The sequence below is a fragment of the Ictidomys tridecemlineatus genome, chromosome 10, assembly GCF_052094955.1.
Source record: "Ictidomys tridecemlineatus isolate mIctTri1 chromosome 10, mIctTri1.hap1, whole genome shotgun sequence".
NCBI lineage: Eukaryota > Metazoa > Chordata > Mammalia > Rodentia > Sciuridae > Ictidomys > Ictidomys tridecemlineatus.
Window position 1 is genome coordinate 125,227,422 of NC_135486.1, and position 14,676 is coordinate 125,242,097.

The 14,676-nt window shown below is 49.9% G+C and overlaps 1 protein-coding gene across 26 annotated transcripts; it reads left to right on the forward strand.

Moving 5' to 3' along the window:
* Positions 1-1,199: 1,199 nt before the first annotated feature.
* Atxn2l (ataxin 2 like) lies at positions 1,200-13,771 on the forward strand. 26 transcript variants are annotated; one of them, XM_078024116.1, is made up of 24 exons: positions 1,202-2,017; positions 3,475-3,511; positions 3,723-3,779; positions 3,868-3,939; positions 4,158-4,308; positions 4,709-4,833; positions 6,051-6,142; positions 6,852-7,052; positions 7,936-8,111; positions 8,251-8,361; positions 8,873-9,085; positions 9,175-9,246; positions 9,480-9,550; positions 9,707-10,002; positions 10,083-10,152; positions 10,612-10,758; positions 10,884-10,956; positions 11,050-11,237; positions 11,581-11,710; positions 11,800-11,921; positions 12,079-12,291; positions 12,466-12,709; positions 12,859-13,018; positions 13,256-13,771. In XM_078024116.1, exons 1-23 carry the CDS (start codon positions 1,722-1,724, stop codon positions 13,011-13,013), a joined length of 3,312 nt encoding a protein of 1,103 aa, XP_077880242.1. In that variant the 5' UTR covers positions 1,202-1,721; the 3' UTR covers positions 13,014-13,018; positions 13,256-13,771. The 26 variants fall into 26 exon arrangements, with proteins under 26 accessions (XP_077880266.1, XP_077880242.1, XP_077880243.1 ...); XM_078024117.1 differs by having other exon boundaries at positions 13,279-13,771; XM_078024130.1 differs by having other exon boundaries at positions 12,982-13,018.
* The last annotated feature ends 905 nt before the right edge of the window (positions 13,772-14,676 follow it).

Sequence of the window (14,676 nt, forward strand, 5' to 3'; positions counted from 1 at the left end):
AGCTATAGCCCCAGATCTATTTCTATTTTTTATTTTGAGTCAGGGTCTCTAAATTACCAAGGCTGACCTTGAACTTCCAATTCTCCTGCCTTGGCCTTCCCAGGCTCTGGAATTCAGACAAGCACCATCATTGCCCCGCTCCAGTCTTTCATCTAAACTCCCTCTTTTCTCCTTTTAATTTTATGCTCCAGCCAAGCTGAATTTTTTCATATCTTGTCATATCCTGTTCCTGCCTAGAAATCCTCTCCTTGCCTGCTTCTCAATTTAGATGTCACCTAATGCTGGATTAGGTGATACACTTACCTACTACTCTCATAGTGCTCGCTGCTTCAGCTCACAGATTTCATCAATTAGTTAAACCCCCACTAACTTGAACTCTTTGAGAGCAAGAAGTGGTTTAATTACTCTTGTGTGCAAGGCATCTAGATTAATGTTCAACTCATTTCGAATGAATCTAGAGGCTGCCTTCATTGTAGACTTGGGCAAAGGATTTTTAGTTTTGTTTTGCGATGATCGAACCCCGGTCCTAACACATGGTAGGCACGGGCTCTACGGCTGAGCTACGGATATCCCCAGTCATCAGGTGTAGGGCTTTGAAGTAGACCCTAGGAACTCTGGCCTTCCATGTTACGGTTCAAGGGTTCATTCTCAGGCACGGAGAAATGACAATTTAGGTTTAAACTTACTGAAATTTAAAATTTAGGATTGGGCATAGGTACAGCACGCTCAAAAAATTTTTATTTATTATTATTATTTTTTAATCTAGAAGCACTTTACCACTGAACTACATCGCCAGTCCTTTTTGAGGCAAGGACTTGCTAAATTACTGAGGCTGACCTCGAACCTGTGATTCTCTTGCCTCGGCCTCCTGAGTGGGGGGGGGCGGATTTCAGGCGTGCACTACCACACCCAGCTCAAACTAATTACTTTAAATAAAAAGATTGATGCATATTTAAAGTAGATACAATGAAGCATAGCTCATTGGGAAACCTACCACCTGCCTAAATGAGCAGCGGCTAAGTCGTCCAGTCCCAGGGATTTTTTTGGCACCTAACTCCGCCCACCAGTACTCAAGTGGCGGAAGAACCTCACGCCACGACGTGACAGTTCACACTGCAGCGGAGGCATCCTGACGTTACGCCGGAGGCGTGGGCGGGGCGGCCGGTCCTTCCTCTCCGCTTCTTCGGCTCCTCCCCCAGAGCTTCACACGCTCATTGTGAAGCGACAGCGGCCGCCAGTCTTTAAGGCGGTTTGAGCCCTAGAGACCCTAAATCCTTGGCGCGCGTGAGCGCCCGCGCTGCTCCTTACCCACACCAAAGGCCAGGGGTGCGAGGGTCACCTATTTGATTCTCTCCCAGCCTCTCGCCGGAGCTAACCGCCCGGTGCGCGCGAGCACCTCTCGCCGCGCTCCCTCCTCCCCGCCCCCCCTTCGGAGCTCCCGCCCGCGCGCTCCTCCCCTCTCCTCTCCCCGGCGACGCGCACGCGCGCCAGACCGGCTCGCGCCCTCTCGCTTTCCTCCGGCCCGCGAGACCCCCCTCCCCTTCCGCCTCGCGCCGCGGTCTTCTCTATCCACCCCCGACACCGCGGGGCTCCCCCCGCCCGCCAACGGCGGGTCCCTAGCTTCCCGATCCCCCTCGCTTCCCGCGCTCTTTGGCGGGGACCCAGCCCCGGCCCCCTCTCTCCCTCCCTTCCCTCCGATTCCCCTTCCGGACGCTGCCATCATGTTGAAGCCTCAGCCGCCACAACAGACCTCCCAGCCCCAGCAGCCGCCCCCCACGCAACAGGCCGTGGCCCGCCGGCCCCCCGGCGGCACCAGCCCTCCCAACGGCGGCCTCCCGGGGCCACTGGCCTCCGCCGCTGCTCCCCCAGGGACTCCCGCGGCTGCCTCTCCCTGCCTGGGGCCTGCGGCTGCTGCCGGCAGCGGGCTCCGCCGGGGAGCCGAAAGCATCCTGGCACCGCAACCGCCGCCGCCGCAACATCAAGAGAGGCCAGGGGCAGCCGCCATCGGCAGCGCCAGGTGAGGAGGGGTGGGCTTCCTGGCGCGGGAACCCAGGCTCCAAGGAGGCGGTGGCGACTCGGTTCTGGCGGGGCGGGCCCCAGCCCGGCGCCTTTAGTGGCGCCGGGAGCCTAGGATCCCCGTGAAGCTAGGGGTGGCCTCTCCGGTCCCAACAGGTCAAAGGGAAAGGGTCCCTAAGCGACCACCAGGAAATCTAGGAGCTATGCTTGGCTCTTGGGGCCTAATTGGGGCTCGGGTCTCGGGCCCTCAGAGGAGGCGGGGCGCGTCCCGCCAGCGCCGTCGGAACCGGGAGTTGGGGGGGGTGAGGAGGTGTTCGGGGTCCCCGGCTCCATTACCACGAAGGGTCTCGCGGTCCCCGGCTTCAGCCAATGGGGAGTCAGCTGCGGGAAAGGGTCCCCGGCCGTAGCCAATGGAGGGGGGCGCGCGGCCCACAGTTTGGCCAATGGGGAGGGAGGGACTTGGGAACGGGTTGCTACCTCCCCCTTGCCGGTCTGGCCAGTAGGAGGGGAGCGGGGTGGGAGGGGGCACGGAAGGAGCGACTACTGGGAGGACTGCGGGCCGGGAACCTCCAGCGCGCGCGCGCCCTTCCCGTACGTGCGCGCGGATGCTCTGTCTTATGACCCGGGCATTCGCGTGTCCTGGTAACTCTTAGGGCAGGGGCTGGGAGTGTGCATGGAGGGATTCGTCTGGTGTTGGGTCGATCAGTAGTGGACGCACCACTCAGTTTCTTCTCTGTGTGTGCTAATGCGATTGAGAGTCGCGGTGCACGCAGGCGCAGTGGGTTCTGATCTCGGGAGGGGGGATTTTGAAGAGGCCCGTGGGCTTTAGTGCGCAGGCGCAGACCGGGCGAGGCCTCCCGGTGGATGGCTTTTGCGGCTGCGCTGTCCCCCAGCCCCGCCAACGGCCCCCTCATCGCTCTCCTCAACTGCCGGTTACATCAGCCATCGAGGAGCAGTGTTACCTGTCGATTGGTGACCCCTGCAGTGTGGGTAACAGGCTGAATGAATAATGAGGGTGATGGGGTGGGGTATGGAGGGAACACCCCTCCTCCCAGGGTTTGGGGCATAAGGCTACTGAAAATGATTTTTTTTTAACCGTTTGGGAGGTAGTGTGCCTGAGCTGAGTAGTTCTGCATCGCGCCCCAGAGGGAGCATTCACCTTCACATCTGGGGAGGGTTACTGGTTATTGAATGCTATAGCATTTGTCTGTTGGAAGCATGCAGCCCTATCCCCTTGGAAAAAGTGAGAGGGCTGTGTTGCATTGGCTATTATAGCAGTTGACAGCCATTGTTGACTGGGGTCTTTTTTTTACGGGCATTTAGATTAAATGTGTTTATTGGCATTTAATATCTACTTTCTTCCTTTTTTAGAGTATAAGAATATTTTTGATTAATTGTCTTGTAGGCTAAATCATCAATGCTGATTAGTAACTAGTTTCTTGTTTCCCTCTCTTTTAGGGGACAGAGCACAGGAAAGGGACCCCCACAATCACCTGTGAGTTCCTTTTCCCTCCTATGTAAGATTCAAAAACCTGAAAGCGAAATATATGGGAATATAGGGCAGAATAGGTGTTGAGATGGTCAAATGGACTCAGAAGGGCCAGAGGCACTGCACAAATAAGGTGGGCGTGGGTAGAGTGTGGCCATTTAGAAAGTGGAGTGTTTATTCACTGCTTCTTTATTTCTCTTTCTTATGTTACTGACAGGTGTTTGAAGGTGTTTATAACAACTCCAGGATGCTGCATTTCCTGACAGCTGTTGTGGTAAGTGAGGACTTAACTCCTAGGTTGATTGAGGAATGCAGTGCATCAGTTTTCTAGAGTCACTCTCCTTAATCTTCCATTCTCCTAGGGCTCCACTTGTGATGTAAAGGTGAAAAATGGCACCACCTATGAAGGCATTTTCAAGACTCTGAGCTCAAAGGTCAGTGTACTCGAATTAGTTTGGTTTTGGTGCTGCATGTGAGAAGGAGGGAGAGAATGACATTTCGGGTGTGTTTTCAGTGGTATTAGAAAGTACTGTCAATCATTTATGTAGAACGTATGTTTAAAATTCCAAAATTTTTAATTTTAACAAGTCATGTTTTGCCTTTGCATTTCTTGATACTGACCCTTGGGTGTTGGGGAATGGGGCTTTTGTAGTTTGAACTGGCAGTAGACGCTGTGCACCGGAAAGCATCTGAGCCGGCAGGTGGCCCTCGCCGAGAAGACATTGTAGACACCATGGTGTTTAAACCGAGTGATGTCATGCTTGTCCATTTCCGGAATGTTGACTTCAATTATGCTACTAAAGGTATTATAGCTCTAGGCTATTATGTCAGGCTTTGTTGAGGGAAGTTTGTGTGCAGGTGGAATGTATTAACTTTTTCTTTACTACCCTTCATAACTAAGGGAGATGGCTGAATTTTTCTTCTTGAAAATGTATCTTGATATCTAATATATGGTGGGGCAAATTCCGGCCTATGTTGTGGTTCTTCATATTTTCTCTGGTTAGTTTTCAAATTACTATTCCTTTTGAACTATCAAGATCAGGGTTTTCATGCTCTGCCCTACCTTCCATGCCCCATAAGCATAGATACCCTAAATCTGGGTTTGTTAGAATACCTTTGTTCCTGAACTATTTATGAGGGGAGGGGAAAGAAAGCTGTCAAATGTCACCTGACTCCTTCTGATCTTCAACTCTGCCCCTACAGACAAGTTCACTGACTCAGCCATTGCCATGAACTCAAAGGTGAATGGGGAACACAAAGAGAAAGTGCTTCAGCGCTGGGAAGGCGGTGACAGCAACAGTGATGATTATGACCTCGAGTCTGACATGGTATAGTTTCCTTCCTTGAGAACCGGGCAGCTACAGTGTGGGTTGATGACAGTGACATTGTTGGAACAAGGAGTTGATTCTTGAAAATAGAAAACAGCTAAACAAAAGTACCAGTTCTTTTACTCTTTGTAATTGACAATGATTAACTTTGCTTTATGGCATTATTTTTTCCAATATGACAAAAAGTAGAAGTGAGATTGACTAATGTAGATCCATTTGTCTTTGTAAAACAACTACCTTCATACTTTTAGAATCTTCTGGCTGAAAAATTTATGTTTAATTTGTACAAAAAGTCTTTTTAATTTGAACTTTTCATACTCATACACAGGTCTAGTTGGTTGCTTTTTCTTTTTAAGTATTTTTTTTTAGTGGTTGATAGATCTTTATTTTATTTACATGTGGTGCTGAGAATTGAACCCAGTGCCTCACACATGCCAGGGAAGTGCCTTATCGCTGAGCCCCAGCCCTAGTTGGTTGTTAACACTATATACATGTATCAGTGTATATACACAACAAATTGTATTTCTTCTTTTACTTATCTGGTTTGTTACCATTATTTTGCTATTAAAAATAGTGTCTCACTGGGCACAGCTGTGTACTCCTGTAATCCCAGTGGCTTGGGAAGCTGAGACAGGTTGGTCACAAGTTCAGGGCCAGCCTTAGTAATTTGGCAAGGCCCTAAGCCATGTGGCGAGATTCTGTCTCAAAAAATAAATAGGGCCCCTGGGTTAAATTTTCCAGTACCGAAAAGAAGAAAAAAAAAATAGCATCTTTTTGAATGTGGTAGTGCATACCTGTAATTCCAGTGATTCAGTAGGCTTAGTCAAGGTAATTTCAAGTTTTGAGTCTAGCCTCAGCAACTTAATCAGATCCTGTCTCAAAATAAAAAGGACTAGGGATCTAACTAGATGTTAAAGCATTTCTGAGTTCAGGCCCCAGTACTGCTTGCCCAATAGTGTCTTACTGGACCTTAGAACATGTATTTCCATACATACAAGTTAGAATTTTTCAAGGACATAAACCTGGAAATGGATTTGTTAGGACTTTCCACTTTTATTAGTTATTGCCTATTTATGCTACAAATTGGCATTATTAGTTGATGCTTTCACCAGCCCTGTACATTCTTGGATTGGTTATATTTTTGTTCTTTACGAGGTGGAAAAACCAGGTTCCTTTTCTTGCTGAATTTTAAAACATTCTCCCTTTCCCTTCCCTAGTCCAATGGATGGGACCCCAATGAAATGTTCAAGTTCAATGAGGAGAACTATGGTGTAAAGACCACCTATGATAGTAGTCTCTCTTCTTACACGTGAGTATTTTGGTACTTCCAGGAGGTACAGTTGGGATTGTGGGGTCACCGACAGAAGGCAGATCTCTAGGTGGAACATAGTTTTTACACATGCTTTTCTGGGTATCTAGGTAACCCTCTCCCTTTCCTTTCCTGGCTGCCTTATGAACTGCTCCCTGAAAGGTATTCTGATTCTAGGCCACCCATGTATAGAACTAGCTACTTGCTTATTCATCTACCCATATCTTTTCTCTAGAGTATAAAAAACATAAGCATTACGTTTAGGATATGCTAGCTGGGCATGGTGATGCATTCATGTTATCCCAGCTCATCAGGAGGGTGAGACGGGATGATGGCAAGTTTAAGGCCAGTTTGGGAAACTTTGTGACATCTTGGCTAAAAGTAAAAAGGCCTAGTGGCAGAGCTCAATCACGTGGGCTGGAAAAAAAGATTTTGAACATAACTTGATTCTCTGCCTAATACCCAGTAAATACTCATTTAAATATTTGTTGACTGGGATGGTGTGTGGCTCAGTGATGAAGCACTTAACTAGCATCATAGGACCCTAGGTCTGATCCCCAGCACTGCAGAAGAGAAACTGTTATTGAAGGAATTAAGTACCGTATGTCTGAATGCCTGAAGTGGTTATGGGACTGATAGGAATGTTTTCCTTTTTTTTTTTGTTCCCTGGTGGGTGATGGGATATGGTGGTCTATGGGTGTTTGCTCAGGGTGCCCTTAGAAAAGGACAACTCCGAAGAGTTCCGTCAGCGGGAGCTGCGTGCAGCCCAGTTGGCTCGGGAGATTGAGTCAAGCCCGCAGTACCGCCTACGGATCGCCATGGAGAATGACGACGGGCGCACTGAGGAGGAGAAGCACAGTGCAGTTCAGCGGCAGGGGTCAGGGCGAGAGAGCCCCAGCTTGGCATCCAGGTATTTGTGGGGGCAACCAGGACTCTTTGAGGCTCAACAATAGGATTCAGGACCTGGTCTAAGACCTTTGTACAGTTTGTTAAATCTCACCACTTTGTTAGATAAAAGTTAATGCCTTGTTATTCTCAATTTTTAAGTTAGGAGACTGAAACTAGGGAGATTAATTTGTAACAAGGCCAACCAAGGCTTATAGATATAGGGAAAAAGAGCCTTTTTAAAAAAAAAAGTTATACTGTGTTTTTTCTGTTTATCAAAATGAAATCAGCTGGGCGTGGGGTGCATGCCTGCAATCCAGCAGCTCAGGAGGCTGAGACTGGAGGATTGCGAATTCAAAGCTAGCCTCAGCAAAAGCAAGGCTCGAAGCAACTCAGTGAGACCCTGTCTCTAAATAAACTACAAGATAGGACTGGGGATGTGGCTCAGTTGTTGAGTGCCCCTGAGTTCAATTCCCAGTCCCCCCCCCCCCCCCCCCCCCGCCAAAAACAAAAATCAAAACTGTACCATTAGTCTCTCGTGAAAGCTTCTCCTTAATGTAGTCTGATTCCTCCTAAGAGTCAGGAGTGGTAGAATTGTGGAGCATTGACCACATTGTTTGGGTCAGGGTTCATGTAACACAAGGTCATAAGCCTATAGCCTCAACATTTAACTCTGTGATTTTCAGGTAGAATAGTGACAAAAGCTAGAGTCAGGAAGTGTGTCCATAGGGGGACTTCAGAAAGGTCTCATGGTGCCAATTTGTGTGAGGTATTCTCGGTAGTGGGAATTGAAACCAGGTCCTCACACATGCTAGGCAAGTGGGCAAATGCTCTACTGTTGAGCTACATCCCTAGCTAAAATGTGTGGGTTTTGCGGCTGCCTTCCCTTATTTAAACTCTTTTCCCAGGGAGGGCAAGTATATCCCTCTGCCTCAACGAGTTCGAGAAGGTCCCCGGGGAGGAGTTCGGTGCAGCAGTTCTCGGGGTGGCCGGCCTGGCCCTAGCTCTTTGCCACCTCGTGGCCCTCATCATCTTGACAATAGCAGCCCTGGCCCAGGTTCTGAGGCACGTGGTATCAATGGAGGTGAGTTGTAAAGCAGACAGATGGGATGGAAAGAAAGTGGAAAAGGTGATTGAAAGGATTTAGACCATTTGGAAAAGATGATGAGTTGGTGATAATGCAGGTTCTCTGTCCCTTCATATTCTCTGTCTTTTGAAAATAGGTCCTTCCCGCATGTCCCCCAAGGCACAGCGCCCTCTGAGAGGTGCCAAGACTCTGTCTTCACCCAATAGCAGGCCTTCTGGAGAATCTTCTGTTCCACCTCCTCCTGCAGGTAAAGCTTCAGTGCTGTTATATGAAGAAATGGGTAGAAATTTGTACAGGGAGATAAACATGTCCCTTGGAATGCTGGGATGGGAGAATTAAGTTTAGAGAGCTTGGTCTTATCCTTTAGGCGAAGAAATTTTTCAGTTTTCCTAGTATGAAATCTAACCTAGCAGTTCATGGGTTGTATATTGGCTGGCAGGTGTCTTTGTTTGTTTGTTTAGATTTGAATTTGACCAACAGTTTTAAAACGTGAGAAGTCACAGAAATTTTTAAGACCATTTTTGAAATACGTGAAATTCTGCCAACACTGAGCCTGTCTTACTGCATAGCTCTAGCTGGCCCAGAAGCACACCTGTTTCTTTTAAGCTTCCCAGATCTTCATGGTGCCCTTGAGGCTATTAACCTGCTTTCTGTTATCTACCTTGGCCTTGGTGTGAGGTGTGATAAATGTATATGCTTTGGGTTTTAGTGAGTTTCCTGTACTTGCTGCTTATTGACCAGCAGTAACCATTGTACAGCTCTCCCTTTTCTTCCAGTGGGCCGGATGTACCCTCCACGCTCTCCAAAGTCTGCTGCCCCTGCCCCAATCTCTGCTTCTTGTCCTGAACCTCCTATCGGCTCTGCAGTGGCGACCTCTTCAGCCCCTATCCCTGTAACATCATCAGTTGTGGATCCTGGAGTGGGTTCCATTTCCCCAGCTTCTCCAAAGATCTCACTGGCCCCCACTGATGGTAAGAGTCAGATGGTTGAGTGCTGTGGACAATGTAAAATGTGGCTGTGGACAGGAGGACCTTCAGGCATCTCTCTCTTTCCTTGTCAGTAAAAGACCTCCCAACCAAGGAACCTGGCAGAACTCTGGAATCCCAGGAGCTGCCCCGGATAGCTGGGAAAGGTGAGTGCGGTTTGTTGTGCTGCGGTCTGATGCCCCTTTGTTGAGGAGAGCATTTCAGGAAGTTTGTTGGGATTCAGGAACAGACATTTATCTGTTATCCCTTCACTTATAATTATTTCTTTGGAATTCTCATTTGTCTTTGGTTTCTTGTCCTTGAGCTACTAGTATTGTGTAGACACCTTTGAGAAAGGTGTGTTGTTATATTTTCTCCTTTTTCCATCATTTTTTCATAGTCCCTGGCCTTCAGAATGAGCAGAAACGATTTCAACTAGAAGAACTAAGAAAGTTTGGGGCCCAGTTTAAGGTACGTGAAATGCGGAAATGGATTGGATGTCAGCAGGGGGTATGGAGGATTTATAGAAGAGACAAAAGGGCCAGCTGAGTAGAAGAGATGAACTGAAGCTGACAAGAGGAGTCTGGCCTGGGATCTGGATCATGATACATATCTTTCTTTTTCCAGCTTCAGCCCAGTAGTTCCCCTGAGACCAGCCTGGATCCTTTTCCTCCTCGGATTTTAAAGGAGGAGGTTAAAGGGAAGGAGAAGGAGGTTGATGGTCTATTGACTTCAGAACCTATGGGGTCCCCAGTCTCATCTAAGACAGAATCCGTATCGGATAAGGAAGACAAACCCCCCCTGGCACCAGCAGGAAGCACTGAGGGGCCAGAGCAGCCCCCACCACCTTGCCCAAATCAAACTGGCAGCCCCCCGGTGGGGCTCATCAAGGGAGATGACAAGGATGAGGGCCCTGTTGCTGAGTAAGTGAGGTGTGGGGAGCTGGGTGAATGTCGGGTGGTGAGGGGAAACCATGAGGACTTAGCTTTATTTTATCTCACAGACAAGTAAAGAAGTCAACGTTGAACCCCAATGCCAAGGAGTTTAATCCCACAAAGCCTCTGCTGTCTGTGGTGAGATGGGCATGAAGAATGGGGACTTGGGTTTCCATGAGGGAATTTTGGGAGCAGGCACTACACAGTGGAGGGGAGCACTTCATTGCCAGAACCACTGGGCTGTCCAGCAGTGCAAAGGAGATAATACAGAAGTGTAGAGCAGCAGCAGTTATGCTGGTTTGAGAAGAAAGGAGTCTCCAGGGTTGGGTGAATCTGATAGGCTTTAGTTTCTCCAAGAAGTTCTTAGCATTTGGAGTATTTGGGCGAGACTGTTCGGAGCTTGGGCTTCATTTAGACTGACTTGGCTTGAACCTGTATGCTTACATAATCTGTTTTCCCACATGTAATTTGACGAGTTTGATGGGAAGTGTAGAATATGCAGAATGTGTTTGGCACACGACATTGTGAATGGCTGTTACGGCCAGCGTAGGAGTGGGGATATAGAAATAAAATGTTGTCCTCCCATGTCTCTTACAGAACAAATCCACCAGTACCCCAACTTCTCCAGGGCCCCGAACTCATTCAACTCCCTCCATCCCGGTGCTGACAGCAGGCCAGAGTGGGCTCTACAGCCCCCAGTACATCTCCTACATACCTCAGATCCATATGGGACCAGCTGTACAGGTAGGAGAGAAGAGCCTTGGGGCCTAGGGTAAGAGAAGTAGAGTTTTGTGGGCAAACCAGTGGACCAGGTCAGGCCAGTCCTGAATGTCAATAAACAAACCAAGCTTCATGTGTCCTTGTCCTAGGCACCTCAGATGTATCCGTATCCTGTATCCAATTCGGTGCCTGGGCAGCAGGGCAAGTACCGAGGAGCAAAAGGTGAGCAGGGTGAGGAGGGGCAGTTGGTGGGGCTGCCTGGTACCTCCTGGCAGATGGAGCTTGAGCTCTGCGCTCTTTTCCCCCCACCCTCAGGCTCCCTCCCGCCCCAGCGCTCAGACCAACACCAGCCAGCCTCAGCCCCTCCGATGATGCAGGCTGCTGCAGCTGCTGGCCCACCTTTGGTGGCTGCCACACCTTATTCTTCCTACATCCCCTACAACCCGCAGCAGTTCCCAGGCCAGCCTGCCATGATGCAGCCTATGGCCCACTACCCCTCACAGGTGATCATGGCACAGGAGGGAAGGGGGGTGGTACAGAGCCCTTGCAAGGGATCCCACCTTCTCTGTCTCCACCACTTAGGTGCTGGGTGAGGGAGATAGTTGCATGATTGACAGTGTCAGACTTGTGCTGAAATCCAGGCTCTAACAGGGCTTAATGCCTATAACAGTCATTGAACACCTACTTCTGAGTTTATTCTTCTGAAGTGTAAATGAATTAGCATCTGCTTGACAGGATTACTGTAAACCTTGAATAAATAAGGTATCTGCTAAGGCCCAAGCAGTGCTATGCACACATTGACCAACTTCCCTAGCTGGCTGAACTAAATTCTTTCTGTCCCATTAGCCGGTGTTTGCCCCCATGCTTCAAAGCAGCCCACGCATGCTGACGTCGGGTAGCCATCCCCAGGCCATTGTGTCATCCTCCACTCCTCAGTACCCTTCTGCAGAGCAGCCCACCCCCCAAGCCCTCTATGGTGAGTTCTGTGCTTTTTCTGTCTGCTCTGGGCTGTACCTAGTGGCTTCTGGCGTGCTCAGCATTGGTTCTCTCCTTCTTCCTCTGCAGCCACTGTTCACCAGTCCTATCCACACCATGCCACGCCACTCCATGCCCACCAGCCACAGCCGGCCACCACACCTACTGGGAGCCAGCCGCAGTCACAGCATGCGGCCCCCAGTCCCGTCCAGGTGCCTGCTCTTGGGAATCTGAATGGTTGGGGCTGGAAAGGTGGCTAAAAGAATGGAGAGCCTGGCATTATTTCCCATTTGGAGATTGGGTCAGAAGTGATTGGCCTGCTACCAGAGGAGTACATGGCACTCATATTTCCCTTCACCTCTCCAACAGCACCAGGCGGGGCAGGCCCCACACCTGGGCAGTGGACAGCCACAGCAGAATCTGTACCACCCAGGGGCCCTGACAGGCACGCCGCCCTCTCTGCCACCGGGACCTTCTGCCCAGTCCCCTCAGAGCAGCTTCCCCCAGCCAGCCGCTGTGTATGCCATCCATCCCCACCAGCAGCTGCCCCACGGCTTCACCAATATGGCCCATGTTACCCAGGTAAGCACCCAAGGGACTGATCTGGCTGGGTCTCTGTGCCAATGGAAATGAGCCTTGACATTGACCATTTCCGGAGACACTATACCTCTTTTGCAGGAGTATCCCCAATGCTAGGATTCTCGGGTTCCATCTCAGACTTCTGTGGTTCTCCTAGCTGCTTTTTCTCCTTGACAGGCCCATGTCCAAACTGGAATCACAGCAGCCCCGCCCCCTCACCCTGGGGCTCCCCACCCGCCCCAGGTGATGCTGCTGCACCCACCCCAGAGCCATGGGGGGCCCCCCCAAGGCGCGGTGCCCCAGAGTGGGGTGCCTGCACTCTCAGCTTCCACACCCTCACCCTACCCCTACATCGGACACCCCCAAGGTGAGCAGCCTGGCCAGGCGCCTGGATTTCCAGGAGGAGCCGATGACAGGATTCGTGAGTTCTCGTTAGCTGGGGGAATTTGGCATGGAAGAGCTGAGGGGCTGCAGGTGGGGCAGGATGCACGGGTTCTGGGTGGGGAGTGAGGGGTCTTGGAGGCAGGGCTGTCCCACAGGGCGCCCGCCGACCTGCACCTGTCTGTGAAGTATGTAGGGTGGGCAGAAGCCACAGTCGCCGCCGCCAGGGGCTTGCTCCTGGCTCTGTCCTTTGCTTCCCTCCGTCCTCGCTCAGTTGTGATCCAGCAGCCCCCCTCCCCACTGCCTCCCCAGCTCTCAGTGACCCCGACTGTCTCCTGACTTAGCCGAGGTAAGGTCAGCGCAGCAGACAGGGCCAGACTGGGGTGTGGGGGGCTGAGCTGGGCACATGAGTAAGGGCTCTGGCTTACTGGGAAACAGCGATTGACCTGTGCTTCTGACAGCCCCATGAGACACCTTGAGGAGGCCGCTCCTACCCACACACCCCCACAGCCCCTGGACGCATTGATGAAGGGACAGCTGCTTGGGTTCTAATGCTCCTGCTCTCTTCTCTTTCCCCTCCAACCAGTTCAATCTCATCCCTCCCAGCAGCTCCCCTTCCACCCCCCGGGGAACTGAAGATTGTCCTGGCCGCGACCTGAGACCTCCATGAGTGGAGGGAAGAGTGATCTATGTCTCTTCCCCCAGCAGCTCGGACCAGTCCCAGCCCCCCAACCCCCCCCTTTCCCCTGGGGGAGCTGGGGAATTCCTGCCAAGCACCTTGAATGGGAGGGGCCTCAAAGTGGGCAGGGCCAGGGTCCTGCAGGGGTGGGGGGTTCCTGCTCTGCCCCTGCCTGTTCCCACCCAATCTTGCCCTCCCATCCTCTCATCTATTCCTCCCTCCCCCCGCTGGAGACGGAAGATCTTTTATTTTCTATTATTTATAACCTCAGACTTGGGCCCCCTGTTCTTTCTTCCCCATTAACTTGAGTGACCTGCGTGAGAGACAGACAGATGCCCCACAAGGATGGTTGGACAAGGACTTTTACTTTTTATTACATAAAAATATTAAAAAATAAATAAAAAAAATAAAATTTTAAACTAACTTAACTTATAGTTTGCTCTTTAGAGATGAGAGGTTGGTTATAGTTGTTCAGTCTTAGGTGATATTAGGATTACATTCATCATGTCACCTGTTCTTTAGACTAAAGTAGCAGTTTCTCTGAACCTAGGATAAGGAAACACCTCGAGTTGTGTGCTGTTCATTTGAAAAGTGGGTTATAGTCTTAATGTGGAGTTGTGATTATTGATGGAGTTTTTGTGTTACTGGATGTTGAAAAGTACAAGTATCAGGAGAGTAGGTTTTTTTTTTTTTTTTTTTTTGGTAGTGGAGCAGAACTTAAGGCCTCACATGCTAGGCAGATGTTATACTACTGAACTACTTACTGCTCTAGCTAAAAAGGATATTGCTAAGTTGTCAAAACTGGCCTCCTGAGGTGCTGGGATTATACTCTTGTACCACTCCACCCAGTTGTCTCTTTAAATAATCAGCCTTATTGGTTGGAGCACAGCTTAGAGGTCTCGGGTGTGGGTAAAAACCTAGAGTTAAAGCTGCTAGAAGGGGGAGAGAAGTGGATTGGGGAACCAGTTTAGGGAGAGAGTAGGGGTTAGGACAAGAAGCATGGGCTTCAGATGAGGTGTTTTTTTCAAGGTGGCAGTTTGGAATTCTTTGTGATCTGACTTTGGTGATTTTGTCCGTAAAATGAGATTATTCCTTCCTTCCAGGATTGTGAAGATGGGACCAGTGCTCGGTGTCAGGCAGGGTTAACCACTTAAAACAAAAATTTGAAGGTGCATGAGGAGGGGAGGGGCTTTAAATAAAAACTTTAAGTGGGGAAAAAAAAAATGTGAGCCATTGGCCAGGGTTGGAATTCTAAGCAAAGAGCCCTCCAGATGGGAATAAACCCATGTGGTTGTACACACCTGTAATCTCAGCAATGCAGGAGATTA

Coding starts and splice junctions, on each gene's coding strand:
- Atxn2l (XM_078024115.1), top strand. CDS start 1,722: ATGTTGAAGCCTCAGCCGCCACAACAGACCTCCCAGCCCCAGCAGCCG. Junction 3,512..3,722: donor AGGGACCCCCACAATCACCT/GTGAGTTCCTTT, acceptor TGTTACTGACAG/GTGTTTGAAGGTGTTTATAA. Junction 11,711..11,799: donor CACCCCCCAAGCCCTCTATG/GTGAGTTCTGTG, acceptor CTTCCTCTGCAG/CCACTGTTCACCAGTCCTAT.